The 15614-nt window shown below is 42.1% G+C and overlaps 1 protein-coding gene across 4 annotated transcripts in view; it reads left to right on the top strand.

The window, feature by feature from the left end:
- The window catches only part of LOC147690379 (zinc finger FYVE domain-containing protein 1-like), a 152554-nt gene extending 140771 nt beyond the window's left edge, over positions 1-11783 (top strand). For 2 of the 4 annotated variants that reach the window (XM_086938020.1, XM_086938017.1), the window contains exons 10-11: positions 1854-1958; positions 6724-11783. In XM_086938020.1, the coding sequence (XP_086794146.1) occupies positions 1854-1958; positions 6724-6956 (338 nt within the window). In that variant the 3' untranslated portion in view covers positions 6957-11783. The remainder of the gene's footprint in view (positions 1-1853; positions 1959-6723) is intronic. The other 2 variants (XM_086938019.1, XM_086938018.1) reach the window with 1 other exon arrangement.
- The last annotated feature ends 3831 nt before the right edge of the window (positions 11784-15614 follow it).

The following is a 15614-nucleotide window of genomic DNA, read 5'->3' as shown; positions in this document are numbered from 1 at the left end:
GAGACTTCTTCAAAGAAAAAGATCTTGCAAAGGTCCAAGCCCACCACTAGATGACTTTTGAATCCACAGCAGTACATGCTACAAACTGAAGCTTACTAGGTAAGTAGCAATTTCTGTACTCTGTATTCATAAACATTGTATACTGTTCACCAGTGACTAATACCATAGATCTTCACAGATCCTTGCTCAATATTACCTCCAAAATGACTCTGCTGTATACATTTGAACAGCTCCAGTCCTACAAAAAGATGGTGTAACCTGTACAGAGAGTCCCATTTCCTGCTTTTTAGGTCTAGCCTAGTGCAGGGCGCATGCGCTGCTCTATGGGAGCATTCTTGTGAGCACGCCACACTGTTCCTAAACTTTTCCATGGGAGTTAGTTAACTCCCACATATTCTATTGGCCTTTGCGCCTACCTTTCAGTAACAAAAGCCCGCAAATGGCCGAAAAAGGCAGCATGTCCCGCCTTTTTTTTTCACGTTAACTCCCCTGACCCAGGGAGCTCCGGAGCGAGCAGGGGCGCGCATTGTGCATACTTTCCTTATCAGGATGTCGGCTCATGTTATAAAGTAAACCACCGTCCACGAAATATCTCAAAGCCTCATACGGATTCTTAGCGCAAATCCATACACACAATACCGTTCCTCTTACCCCAGTATGGCATGTTCAACGTACCATTGTTGCTCTGTATTAAAATTGGACCGCTCTTGGCCCCTGCACTACATGCACAAAGAGGTGCGGCCCGGCCACCCCGCCGCCATACAGAATGTACTAATGGCCAGGCACCTCCCATTCCTACAGTTTTCAACAATGTCGCTGTTAGAGTCGTCAATTAGTTCATATGAAGCTTTCTTCAGAAGTCTTGCATCATTGAACAACCACGTTTTTTTAAATGTTCTGAACCTGGTTACCTCAGGGTCATGTGTTGTCTTTATCAAATGTGCTCTGGGAGTGGAGAGCCGTAGAAGGGCCATCATGTAAGGGGATCGAAAATGGGGTCCGTTTGTTGATTCGAAAGTGTATGCAGCACACCTCTGCTGGTTGTTAATACAAAACATGTTTGGGTTGGAATGGGTCACTTTGATCCTTGCCACTGTGGACAAAGGTGGGGATGCCTCGCTGAGACTGTTGTGTGAGGCTCCAGCTTGCTGTTCTACTCGTGGTTCTAGTCGAAAGGCAGTGCCCTGAGGAGCGCTGGGGCCATTTTAGTTTCTAATGACGTATCCAGTTTTTTCTTTGCTGGATCCTGCTGTGGATGAGGTAACTCCATATTCATTAATGGTTGGTAGAATTGTCTGAATCGCTTCAAAAGAGAGATCAAATGTCAGGCTTTGTCTCCTGATAAATTGCTGTTTTTTAACATAATGATTGGTGTTTACAAGTATAAGAACAGGCACGAAGAAATTGCCAGCATTGCACGAACAGTAAACTAGAAGGCATTTTTTATATTCATTTTTTAATAGGGTTGGTCTGCTGTACGTAATGTCGTCTTGCTTACATGGAAGGCAACAAAAATGCTTATAACACTTTTTTAATATGACTTTTCAACATGCTGTACAGCAGCCGCAATGCTCTACAGCATAGCTTGACAAAACCAATAGCTCTGGCTAAACACCTATACAATCCCAAAGGCGAGACCTATTGGCTAAGCCAATGCTTGTTTTTTTCTTTCTGTTGGTTACAGGTTTCTTCCAAAAATAGTTATTTTTCCTGTAATGTACCTATTTAGGTAGTTTAGGTATTGCAATGTTTAAAGAAAACGTTGTCAATTTTATTCTTGATACTTTCAATTGAGTAAAATTTAGAAATGTGGATATTTTCAGAAGTTTCTTATTTCATTCTTTTGTTTGTAGCAGAGTCACCCTCAGAAGAAGGTGTGGATTTGTTTGCTCGCAAAGTGACAGAAGTAGCACAAGGCACTTTGGACGTAGTGTCTTCGGCCGTAGAGTACCCTCTTGGTGAGCAAAATATTGTATACGAGATTTACTGCTTTTGCAAATGAGATTCACTTTTCCCCCACCTCTGTTTTATTTTGTTATACCTCGATTTATCATATGCAATTAGGATTAAGGAAATATGCCGTAATGCTGTGAGCATGCTCTCACACTACAGCACAATTATGCACACAAAATATTTCTTTAGCCACCAAAATAGGAAAAACAATATCTACCTAGTTCTACATTTTGCAATTCGCACCTTAAAAGACAAGCATCATAAATACAACTTTCCTTACGGTGTAACTAAGATTGCAACAATTTTTACCCTTAACCCACTGTGGGTGGCTAACTCCTGCTGCACCTGGCCAAAGGCCAAATGCCATGTGACTTCGCTACAGGGCCTGGCATTTGCCTAGGCCCTGTGCACAACCCACCTCGTTTGTCAAATCCTCTCTTAAACTTGGCCAAAGGGCGTGCACAATGAGACTTGGCTGCAAAGACCCAACTGTCAAGGGTGGTCAAACACTTGCATCCAGTGCTGGATTTTTAAATCTTGAGACTCCAGGAGGGTCCACATGATCTAGGCATTGTCAACTTTTTTTTTGAAATCCACAGAAGTCCTTTCAGGGCCTGGTGGCCAAAGTAGGCTCTTTTTCCCTCATGTCCTTTTTTGGTCTAAGTCACGTCTAAGACAATGTATGCACTATCTTTTGCAACATAAATCATTATCTTACAGTGGTCTTAGAGCCCGCCTATTGCTTTCTTTTGATTGGCTTCCTTACGATTCTCATTTGCTTGTTTCTTATTTGTTAGATGTGCAGGATTTCCTTCCTTTTCCTGTATTTGAAGCTAGGACGCATTACAATTTCTTCCACTGCTCACTTATTCAAGCGCTACTTTTTTCTTTTTGTGTATACATTCCACAAGAGTAAACATATTTTTCTGCCGCCTCCCTTGTGTGCTTCTCTTCTCCACCTTTGCCGTGTTTCATTGTAGCTCTCTAACCCTTGTGCTTCTTTCTCATTCCATGATTGCCTTCTGTCCTGTGTGCTGTCTATCCTCCAGCTCCACATCACCCTAGATCAGTGGTCTTCAAACTTCCTGATGTCGAGACCCCCTTGTCAAACCTTTTTAGGCATAAGGACCCCCTCTGACAAAGTTTTTTTAGAAACATGTTCTCATCAACAAACATAAATGCCCCTGTTCGACCTGGCATCCTTTGGCATGTTTCCCGTGTTTTTTTCCTTTCTGACCTTCTTATGAAATATAGTGATTCCAGTCCTTTTCCCATCACAAATTGCTGCCTAGCACCAACGTAGCAGGATTGGGACGTTTTCCTATTTCTATGTGAGCAGCAGAATGCAGCACACATGGAAAGATGAAAAACGAGGAGAAATGAAAACATTTCTCCACGTTAAGCTTCTACTAGTGAGGCATCCGTTTTTGGAGCTTCCCCAGATTTACATGATTTTGTAAATAGGGGGCAGCATCAAAATCCTTGGGCTTTGCTTGGGAACCCCATGCAAAGCCCAAGGAACACCTCCTTGATGCAGAGTACGGCAATGCAGTAACTTGCACTGCTATGTCTAACTCCATACCTATGAGGCAATGCAAAGCCATGCTGGGTGATTTTGCACCGCCTCATAGGTATGATTGAGATTCTTACGCTGCCAAAGCATCAAAAAAAGTGATGCTTTGGCGATGCAAGTCTCTCATACATGAGCCCAAAATATTCTGTACATTTAAGGTCTTCACCTTCAGGTATCTACATATAAAATAATGGGCAGCGTAAAAAAATAAATATAAAAAAGTTATTGCTCAGTGGGAAATGCACTGTAGTACATTATAACATTTCAAATAGTTAATGCACTGCAGAGGTCTGTGTGTAAACAGAGAACCATTGACTTAAATCTTGATTGGTGCAGTGGAGAATAGTGATGTGTATTTTTAGTGGTATGAAGTCACAGCCTGTGACGGAAAGCAATGTGAATATGTAAGTCAATTTTTTATACTTACATTACATACATGGGAAGATAGAATGCTGCAAAACGTGCAAGTAGTTTTAAGATAAAATTATGCTTTAAAAATGTAGGTTTTAATAATCCCGGAGTATATGCAATGCAGTTTTCTCTTTTTACATAACTGTCCCTTCAATACCTCTTTAGGGGCACTAAGGGCTGTGTAAATGCATTAAAATATAAAGCAAAAACTTCCCAGCCCAGTTGTTAAACTCTTAGCACTTCTACTCAATAAAACACACCTTCTGTCTTCACAAAGAAACAGAACTGCTCCCAAGCATCACTTGCAGATTGACTGATGAGGCGCATTTGCCTTTCATTCAGGCAAGCAGCTGATAATCTCAATTAGCGATCCCAGCTGTCTTTTTGCAGGGACAAGTAAAGCTGGGAATCTGCGACCCCCTTCCTAGAACTCCACGACCCTCCTAGGGGTCACGCCCCACAGTTTGAAGATGTCTGCCCTAGATGGTTCCTCCACCAGTGCTTATGTGTTGCTTCTCCCACCTTGGGCCTGTGCTGCTTCTCCCGATCTACACCCCGTGTTGCTTCCCCCTACTCAATTTAAACCCTCCACCATGCCTCTGTGTTGCTTTCTCCACTATCCTGTGTTGTTTCTGCACACCCTTATGTTGTTCCACCCACTTCCCCTTTGTTGCTTAATCCCTTGTGGCTCCCCCCACCAGTATTAAAAAACAAAACCGCTTTTGCACATTTTTTTTCTCTTTTCGTTACCAATCCTACATGGATCGGTAAGTAAAAAGAAAAAAATAGACTCAAATTTTTGTAGACATGCAATAATGCTATGGGCTGCATCAAAAGCTTTTCTTTTCCCTAAAACCATTGAAGGTCCCAAATGTGAAACCCATTGACTTTGCCAAAGCTTGTTATTTTTTCCAGCTCGCCAATCAGATTGAGGTGGATTTGTTAATCTACTATGGACGATGGTCGAAAAAGCTTCCTCCTCCATTGGTTTGCCTTTATTTATTTTTTAATTAATGTGTGATTCCTTTGTGACTTTTGTGTATCGACAAACGCTCAGTGAATTAATGTGACAGCTAGTTCTGTCTTTGAACCCTTTCCGGGCCCAACAGAAAAAGTGTAAGCATTAATTTCTCAAACTACTGAACGGATTTACACCAAACCAAACAAAGGCACCTTCTGGCATAATGTTCTACATTCATGCTAAGTTAGGTGTTATTCCATTTAGCCACTTTTCTGTATTGGAGAATAAAGGAACCTATTAGAGTTAAAGTTGTTTTTGTTGGGGGGGATTTTTTTTACTGTCACTCCTCACCCCCTTTTTTGCCCATATTGACGGATCTGCATGAAACTTGCTTTGCCTAACCCAAATAGGCTGAACATGTTTTATTGAATAGTTTTATGCAGTCATTGAACTGTGCCCCAAGAGCTTAAGAAAACAAAAAATGCCTTTTCTTTGGCAAGTCAGAGCTAATCATACCTAAACAGGTGCAATCACTGCCTGTGTAAAATATATGTATATACATGAAATAAAAATAAATGTAAGGTTAGGAACTATCCTCCAAATAATAATAGTAAACTCGAATTTGTAAAGCGCACATCTACCTCCGAAGTGGTTTACTGGCGCTGGGGACCCTCGGGAAGATTAAGTGAGCTATTGCCCAGAGTCACATGGTGCGGGGCTGACCTGCCGCTGGCACCGGGGATCGAACCGTGAACCCTGTGGTCCGGAGTCCGGCACCCTGGCCGCTGCGCCACACCTCTTCCAAGATGATCACTTCTATGGTAGACAGAGTGGTTTTTCCCCAAGTTTACCTTTTCATCCGACAGATAGATTGCTCATACCTTGATTGACACAACTTGTAATCTTGTACTTGAGGCAAGGAAGCTATTGAGTGAGGTTCTATTTCACATTAATCACCAATCTTATTTGATGAGCCCTCTCTACATAAAGGTGGGCGTCCCATTGCATATGTACACTTTTGTAATGTCCAACCCGGGCCTGGTTTTACTTTCTTACGTAGAAAACGTTTCTTTACTCATCTATGTTATTCGTTCCCACCTTTGCCTTGCTCATCATGATGTCCTTGATGGGACCTGGGTGTGAAAATACACCCTCACTGCTTTTATTGCAATTTATTGAAAATAAGATCTGCCTATCCATTTCCCTTCTGCAGGCGAGGTAACTCTGCCTCTGTTTAATTTGCTCTGAGTCCTTTATAGAATTGTATTGACAGACATGAATCACCAGCACTCGTTTCAAGAAACTTTGTTTAATATCCTGCAGTAGTCACTGAGACAATAATGGATCAGCTCCATTCCTCCTCCCAGGCAAGAGTGTACATGAGAAGAATGGCCTTTTTAAAAGATGTCTGAAGCAGGAATGGAACTTGGGAAGGATCTGGAGAACTACAGAAGAGCAATACTGTCTATATGCAAAGACAGGATTTAAATGTTCTAAAACACATTTCTCCACACCAACTCGTGATATAATCAGAAGTGCTTCTATAAAATGTTTTCATATACTTTAGTAACATTTGGATTTGCACTTCGTTTAACTGATCGTGTTCAATTGCTAGTTCCATTTGAATGGAGTTTTTTGCTTTTGTTTCCTTTATAGTGGTATTTTTATGTGTATCTTGAGTATACAGGATTGTTTCTGCAAATAATTGAACTATGCCATTCAGTAACACAAACCATTTGGTTTGAAATTATTTTCAGAGCCATATGTTACATTAGTCACAAACCAGTTGCACAATTCATGCGCCCACACTACTTCTCTCTTGCAGGATTTGTCAAGGCGGCTGCCAGACCAAGCTACTGGGTGTCAGATGAACAGATCTCCCACTGCCACCACTGTAAGAAGAGCTTCACGCCCAAGATGTCAAAGCACCACTGTCGGGCCTGTGGCCAGGGCTTTTGCAAAATGTGTTCCCAGGACAGCCGGCCTGTGCCTTCCCGCGGCTGGGACCACCCTGTCCGTGTTTGCATCGACTGCAGCAAGAAAAAGGAAGATCTTTGATGTGTTGCGTGCAGTGCAAATTTGGACAGGGTTAAATTACCAGAGTTCATTTTATACCCAAGTGTCTTTCCTTTTCTGTGGCTGGGAGCCCGGGATCTAGGCACATGTTTATTTGGCGTTCCCTCTATGAACTGACCAGTCTTATGCCATTCCCTGGCTTTATTTCCTTGGTTCCACTAAACCGTGTTAATGATCCCTGTGATGCTCCTTACCCTAAGAGCTCTGTAAGCACTTTATGTAGGAGATTCTTAACCACCCTACTTGATTATGTATTTCAGTGAAAAGACTCCTTATTATCAGCTGTAGAAGAAGCAATAGGATGCAGCAAGCGTGTTGTGGCCCCAAACCTGGAAAAAGGAACACAAGTTTAAGTAAAATAGAACAATAGGTCTCAAGCATGCTTGGAGATGCCTTTTTAATAACTCAGTATCTGCTTGGAATGTGAGTTCATTTTTACATGTGGTTGGCGGCTTTTGCCAATCATGTTTTAACCTTGTAATGAAAGCAGGACAATCGATGGTAGGGGCATCATGCTGAGCATCCCTCTAGTTAGACGTATACAATTTTGTAGGATAAAACAGTCATCATTCTTATCTGAGTTAAAGGGTAGAATTTTAAAAGGGAAAAAACACAATGTAGTCTTAATTTTACAGAAAAGGCAAATGACAATGGTGCAAATGTCACCTGTTGCATGTTTCGATCATCAAAAGAAATAGGATGGTGGCATTTATAAGTAATCCGCACTCCGACCCACAATTTCTTTAATCAAGTTGCATTACTCCACTGGCATGTGATGTGATTTCAGGAAAGTCACTATCTGCTCAGTTGGCACCTCTATGAAGTGCAGACTGTTTCCCCGACTATCACATGAAGGGCAAACTTTTGAATTAGGGCACTTGAAATACAGACATTTGTGTTAACAACAATTGACCAGATTAAACTACGCTAGGTGACCAAGATGACTCTTATTATCTTTTGAATGGCCTCTTACACAGTCTACCTACCACTTCAGGGTCTAAACACCCACATTTTGGCTCCATCAGTCTCTGGGTTCAAAACATTCCTTGTAAGGTACCTGGGGTAGGCAAACCGTATAGACCAGATTACCTTTTTTAAAATGTTTGTTTATTTCAGGTTATTCCGTTTTTAAGTAGAAGCCTTTTTTAGTTCACAGTTGTAACTTTTGAAGGAACATTTTCTGAACGACATCTCATGTTTGTATGGAAGGAGCAGTATTTGGTGAACGTATGTCTTTGCTAGTTCAGAGCTATGCCAGAAAAGGTTTGCATCTCTTGACTGTTTAACTTCTCTTTTATTAATGGCCTTGAAATAGTTGATCCTGGTAGAATTTGATGCCAGAAAGAAAAGCTGTGACTGCACCACCTTCTATTATTGTTGAGACCCACCTATGGGCTACCTTTCCTTGCAACTGGCCATTACCACCTGTTCCACATTAACAATTGAAAAATGTTTTGTTTTAATTTGTTTTCGACAGTTAAGAAAAACATTGAATGTGTTTAATATAAAGCGATTGTACCCCCATCGGTAGTGATAAAAAGCATTTGCGTTAAAATATGTTAATGAACAACAAATGTGTTAATGTTTACCTTACATATAATGTTATATAACAGAATGTTTTATATGTGGTGTCAAGATAATGTAATTCTGGTAATTAATTGTTTAAATATGGCCCTAAAATGTTGAATAAGTAGCCACTAATGCTAGTTGTTGATGCTCCCCTCTAACACAGTCGTTTATTTCATGGATTATCCAATCACATTTCCGACAATTTCCTAAAAGTACCTAGTAGACATTTTCAGCATCCCCTGCTCCCTTTCAAACATCCCCGAAATTGCTCATGTACTGAAAAGCACGAGTGACTTGATGCTTTTAGTGCTACTTTGAGGCATTTGACACTGAGGGTCACTTAGCTTGTTTTAGGTACCTGCACAATTGTCTGATACATATGGCAACTAGGAAATTGTATGCTACTGTTTGATAGAATTAAGGCAGAAAATATGTAGCATTCCTTTCTCTTCTGCCTCTCTGCAAGGTCGCTGATATTGTATTCTGATGGAAGCTACGAGATAAGTATCCATTCTTTCTTTGTGAATTTGGAGTATGAGGAATCCCTGCTAGTGAGTAAACACACCGCTTTCCTGGATTGCTGACCATCACCTCCACAACCTAAGCCATAGCTACACAAATGTGTTTGCCTGCTTTGACTAGCCTTAAATGCGAAATAGTCTTTAATCCAATGCTTCTATCTTTACTTGACTGTCCTGTGGACCATAAGTGAGATAGACTGAATTACAAATGACGATCCACACCAAATCCTTTTTCTAGGGGCTGTCTCGTTCCGCCACACTTCAGTGTCTTTGTTCTGCATAATCGGAGGCAGAAACCCACCAACCAGTAGTTGTTAGGGGAATACATTTTAGGTATTCCCTTCAATTCATCTGGAAATCTCTGCCTTTCCCTCTTCACATTCCCCCCTTCCATTAAAGAAATACCTGAATACCTTTCTCACAGTGGCAATATGTGGCATGTGCCACTGAAAGATTTCAGCAAGAGGAACTATTGCTGGTTCTTCCTAGTTCGCAGCTAGGACAGAAGCATTCCCTCTTTGTGAATCTAATCATCCTTGCACAGATCCCCCAAATTCTGGAGATGCAAATTTGGCTAGTCTCACCGGATTTACAAGATGTCTACTTCTACATCCTGATATATGGTAGCCAAAGACTTTTCCTTTGCTTTGAGGTTGTGAAGGAGCACATTATGAATTTGTCATTCGGCCTTTCAGACTCAATTCTGAACCAAGAGTTTTTACTAATGCTGTGCTCATGGTTGCAGCACGTCTGCACAGTAGCGATTCCATGTTTCCCCTATTTGAGCAGCTTGCGTATATAGTGAGACTGAAGCACAGCACCATATTTTGTCTTAAAATGTGTCCTTCACCATAATCTGGAGATTTTAATCCGTTTTGGAGAATCTGCTGTCATCCCTCAGCAGCACCTCTGAAGTTCATCAATGCACTTCCCGAAAAAGACTTGAGGAAATATTTTGACCACCCCTCCGAGTAAATTTTAAACATTTTCCAGAAAGTGCAGTTGTTCTGACTGAAATTGTCTTCCTTCGCCTATAAGTCTCTTGGATTTGTGCATCATCTTTTGCACAGTGTCAGATTTAGGATGGAGACCATGCTCACTGTTTAGGCAGGCCTAAGGCAGGGGCCCATCAGATGCTCATTGACTTGCACCGAGCTTGTGGAAAGGGGGCTTATAGGGAGGCTACTGAAATTAGAATCCTCTTCAAGCCCACTAACCCACAAATTTCTTTGGAAATTCCAGGGATACTGTTTAGAGTCTACAGCTTCTGTTTATGGTCAATTTATTTCTATTGTGTTCCAGTTCTTGGCTACGTAACCCACTAGATGTCACCAGTCAACAGATTTTGCTTTAGAACAAGACTTGGACACTCAACCCTGAAGTGTCCAGGTGACCGTTGGATTGAGTTTCTGGTATCTTTTTGCAACCCCCCATGTAACTATGCAGGACAAAAAATTCTAGTGCACTTTCAGTCTTCTTTATTCCCTTTTGTAGTAACAGAAGAAGCATTGCATCTGTTAGTTTCTTTTTGCAAACTCTGCGTTCGTAGTGCTGACACCACCATATATTTAATCATCGAATGATGCTCTTGTGTGTTGACTGGAAAGCTTTGCTTTAACCCGCCCTGTAAATATAGCCAGCACAAAACATTGGCATAAAGTTATGGGCAGAATGAAAGATTCAGAGCTTCTGTGTCCCTAACCAGCAGTACAGTAGGTAGAAATGGGATTTCAGGCCAAGCAATTTTATATTTTTTTAAAGTTGTGTTTTGTTTTGCTGCTTTTATTGTGTACAATTGCATTACTTTCCTTCCTTGTTGCTACTTTTAGGGAAAAAGAAGACGTGGGGTCTGATGTACGAAATTTCCGTATGCAAAAAGTGGTCCTAAATTATTTACCAGTTTTTTGCGAATGCATTAGCAGTGTATGAACTGACCTAAGTACAAATAGTTTAGTCCATAAAATCCTAAACCGGTTCGGGTCGCAGTCCTACCTAGCTCATCAGTATTCATGACGTAGGTCGTGACATGTGACTCCAGCCGACTGGATTTCATCACAGTGATGGTCGCTTGCTGGGTTCAGCAGACCACCATGTCTGTCATTGCATTTTCATAAAGAAAACATTATTTTTTAAATGCAGGTCATTTACTTGTAAGGAAACTAAACTGCAATTAAAAAGAAAATAGAGTATTTTTTTGTAACCACTGCCTACTCCCCCAACAAAGTTTTTTTTTACAATCACAAAGGGGAAGGAGCTCCAGGACCCTCTTCCCTTTTGCAAATGTGTTACCACCACAACTAGGGAGCCGGTACGTTTTCAATGTTTTGCGACTGAATTACAGTTGTAAAAGATTGATACATCCCTTAACGAATCCCTATTTGGAAGGGATGCCCTAACCACAGCCTGTTCCAAATGGCAGAGTTATTGGTTTCTAAACCCATTTTGCAACTCGGTAACCTGTTACCAAATCACAAAATAGCTATAGTACGTAACAAATATCTGTTTGCAGTCGCAAACCCTGTAATTTTGCAAATCACAGGCTTTGCAACTGCACAATTGCTTTGTACATCAGGCCCCTGATCTCTTGGAAAAAAGATCGAGTTGTATCCATTATATATAGAGATTATACTGTTTCTGTGTTCTCTCCATTGCTGCTTATCTGTGATTATTTCACTGTTCATTCTTTGTAAATGTACATATAAAAATACAAGCCCTAAAACAATTGTCATTTTCAATTTCTTTATAAAGTATTCAGTTTTTATATATAGAATCCGTCTTTGGGAGTATTTTAGCTGAATGTAGTATCATTCTAACATACCTTTGTATGCGGATAGGGTAAAATAGTAGGCGGCAGAAGCACAGAGCCCTGTCTTTCCCTCTGAAGATAGTGTGTGGCTGGTACTTTGGGAAGCAGAAGCTGCGTAGGGTAGAAAGCAGGAGGTGAGGCTGTGGTATTGGGCTTCGGTCAAAAAATGGAGAAGCTGTGGAGGGGAACATGTGGAGAGAGACAAGAGACTGGACTGGGAAGTTTGTCATGGAATACAAGAGGTGCATAGGTAAAGCTGAAATGAGGTTGGGAAGTAGGTACATGGTATATATGGGGTGCGCTAATGAAAGGGCACCCATCCATGCAAAGTCATCAAAGAAGCAGTTCTTGAATGAATGAATATGCTCCATTGCAATGTGTGCCTTTGCAAGCAAGCCCAGGAATGCGTTGTTTATTATATTGAATTTTATGTAGTGCATATATAACATATATAGTAAATACAATTTCATGGAGTAAGCAAAAATACATAGTAACAGTATATAATTGATTACAGTATCAATACACACATGGATATAATATATATATTTTTCTCCCACAGGCGGTCTGGGGAGCTCCATCCGTAGTGCTTTAACAATAAAAGCACTACATCTACCCAACCTACAAAACATTCCTACCCCAGGATGGTAACTCATCGATAATCACGTCTACTATTGAGTGCCCTTCACATCTCTGTACACCCCACATGTTACGAAAAATTTGCGACCCCGCGTGCCGAAAAAAGTGTGATCACGAGCACATACCATCAATACCATGCCCCATAAACCTCCCTATTGTTCTTTATAGTCTCTATGCCCCCTTCTGAATTTCCCATCCAGCGGTTGAAATGTGCTGTGTAACCCGCTGCATGCCCACACGGTGTGATCCTGTGCACCCTGTATAACAATCCTGGCAGAGACAGGGAGATTGAATTCATTAGGTCGAGCCAAGGCATGGAGTAGACACAAATATACAGCAACAGAATATACAAGAAGTATACGATGGACAGTGGGATACATGGGCGAACTCGCTGAGTGTAGCAAATGGTGAAGTGAGCAGTGCTCTGCAACCAGCCTCTGCACATTAATGGTGTTAGAGGCCCTCTGCGCTGCCAGTCTCTGGGCATAAATTATTGTTCAATGTATCTTACCTTTATTGTAGTTTAAAATCAAAAACATTTGGGGACGAAAATCTTTAAGACCATGAATGAGCAGCTGTGACATCCCTGTCATTTTCCGTTTGTCCCAAAAGGAGTGAGGGGCCGCCTCCGAATAAGAGTGCCTACGTGGCACCTCTTTGGTGTGCCCTAAGAGGGGAAACCTTGCCTTGATTCCCCACTCTCTATCATCAATGGGATGCCCTCTTTGACTACCCCTTCCTCATCTGGCTAGTGTCATCCTATGCTAGTTTTTGGGTTGAAGGAACTGCACAATAGTTCTGGGCAGGCATGGCCTCCTTCGTGTTTGAATACACCACTACTTTGAGAAAGTAGTAGCAGCCATTTTTCTTAAGAAGGAAGTGGCATTGCCTGTGTATGTCAGAGGGGGAAACTCTGGCAACCCCATTTGAAGTTGGTATTGCGGTGTCAAAGCTGAAAGTTCCCCAGTGTCAATACATTCTGGTTCACTCCAAAGCCTCTAGGGCCACAAGGTAGTGAAGAATTCTCTTTTTTGGCATCCAACACAACCTATTCAATATACCAGGACACCAAGGACCCTACAAGCACATTGAGATGGGCAGTTTGAGCAAGAAAGTAGAAACAACTTTGCATTAAACCATTAAAGCGTTGTTGAAAATACTAATAGCCTTTAAAATGTGCTAGTTATGCCGTGAAATGTTCCAGTGGTTCTGTTAATAAATATCTTAAACAGTGCAGGAGCTGAACTGGCAATGCACGGCTTTGTTTGAAATTTTTAACATCATCAACATATCACAACAGACATGCGTCTTCGTGCTGCTTCATGCTTAATTATTTGTCACGTTTTTGCCAGGATAAAAGTGCCTTTAATGCAATAGCACTTAAATTACTGTAATTTGTTTATTCCATAGTTTCGGTTTTCATCAGCAACATCTTTGTAGCCAAAGTCTAATTTTTAAAGTTCTGGATTTTAACATCAAAGTGCATATGTAATTTAGTTTGTAATAAGACTGAACAAAATCACCCAGTAATTACCCACAGAAAATCATTAACACTGCAGGATTTGGTTTTCCCTGTGCTGGAGAAATACTGCATGTTTTTCCCGTTCCGAAGTTTGAAAGCCAGAATATTGTGCTTTTCACCACACAAATTTCGCCAGATGTTCCTATTTTTTGCCCACAAAACCGGGTAGGCCTGTGCTGTAATTTCGCACAAATTCTAATCTCGATTTGGGTACAAACTCCGGTTTGCCTCTAAATTGGGGTTACCGAACCAAGAGAACAAGGACATAGGAGAGGGCCTGAACTTACCCTTTTAACTCCTATGGCGATATTCTACAATGTAAATATTTCTACCATAGTAGTTATACCGCACTCCTAACCCTCTATCCTCTTGCCCATTCCTCTCTAGAGTTTTTTAGGTCTCGCCTGTCGATGCGCATGCGCATCGAGCAAGCGAGACTATGGGGGCTTATCCACTCTTTATCCACTGCAAGGAATCGTGGCGATTCCTTGCAGTGCCCGTGACTTTTAAGCTCAATGCGCATGCGCATTGAGCTTAAAAGCGCGTGCACGTCCGTCTTGTTTTACCCGCTCCGCCCCCTCCCCTTCCCGCCGTGTCGCATTTCTCCTCCCCTCTCCCCTCTCTTCCCTCTCTTCCCTCCGTCTTGTTTGTTTATTTTACCCGCCCCGCCCCCTCCCCTTCCCGCCGTGTCGCATTTCTCCTCCCCCCCCTCCCCTCTCTTCCCTCCGTCTTGTTTAGGGCTGTTTTCTTTTCCGTTCTGCTTTTTCCATCCGTTTCCTGATCAAAAACTGATTGCAGTGCCTCATTACGTTTTGCCTCTCTCTGCTCCATGGTCAGCTTTTCATTCAAGTTTTTAGTTCCTTTTTTTCTTCTCAGCAGGTTTGCCCAGCTTTTTGGTTCTCGCAACACCCCTCTGGCTGCGCTATCAACTTTGTGTCCTGAACACTGTTCCACACGTTTTATATTAAAACTTTCATTTGTGGCAGCTGCAGGCAAAATTCATTGATAGATTCTGGCACGAGTAACCAGCTTGGATTAGTGGTGTTTTAAAGTTATTTCAAGTGAGACACTCGCCTGCATTAATGCTTTGTATTTTCAGCTTGCGTTTACCTTGCCCCTTCGGTTACCGGCTCCGCGCTGCTGATCGGCCGGTGTCTTTCGCCTCCTTGACGCCGTGCTAAAGCCCGCTCTCCCTGCTCCGCCCCCTGCTCCGGCCGAGACGCATTTCTCCTCCCTCCTCCCCCCTCCTGGGTCAGGTTACCCTGCTTTCTCTTTCGCTTTTTTTCAACCACATTCCACCATGGACTGGGACTTGGAGGAAAAAGAACTTCCACTACAGGCACATTCAGAAATATCTTGTTTAAACGTGTACTCTGGGTATGTGATTAGAGCGGGCAGCAGCTGCTCCTGCGGCGAGGGCTGCTGCTGTTCGCTCCTGTTAGTGATGCTCAGAGATCTCTTCAGCCTGCCCCGTACCCCCCCCCCCCCCCCCTTTGTGCCTCCGTGCACAGTCCCCGCATGATAAGGCCATCGCGGCAGTTTTTGTTCAGATCGCATGGGCCTTTTCAAAGGAAACATGCCAGGCA

The sequence above is a fragment of the Lissotriton vulgaris genome, chromosome 9 (genome assembly GCF_964263255.1).
Source record: "Lissotriton vulgaris chromosome 9, aLisVul1.2, whole genome shotgun sequence".
NCBI classification, from domain to species: Eukaryota; Metazoa; Chordata; class Amphibia; order Caudata; family Salamandridae; genus Lissotriton; species Lissotriton vulgaris.
This window is presented reverse-complemented; position numbering and strand designations above follow the sequence as displayed.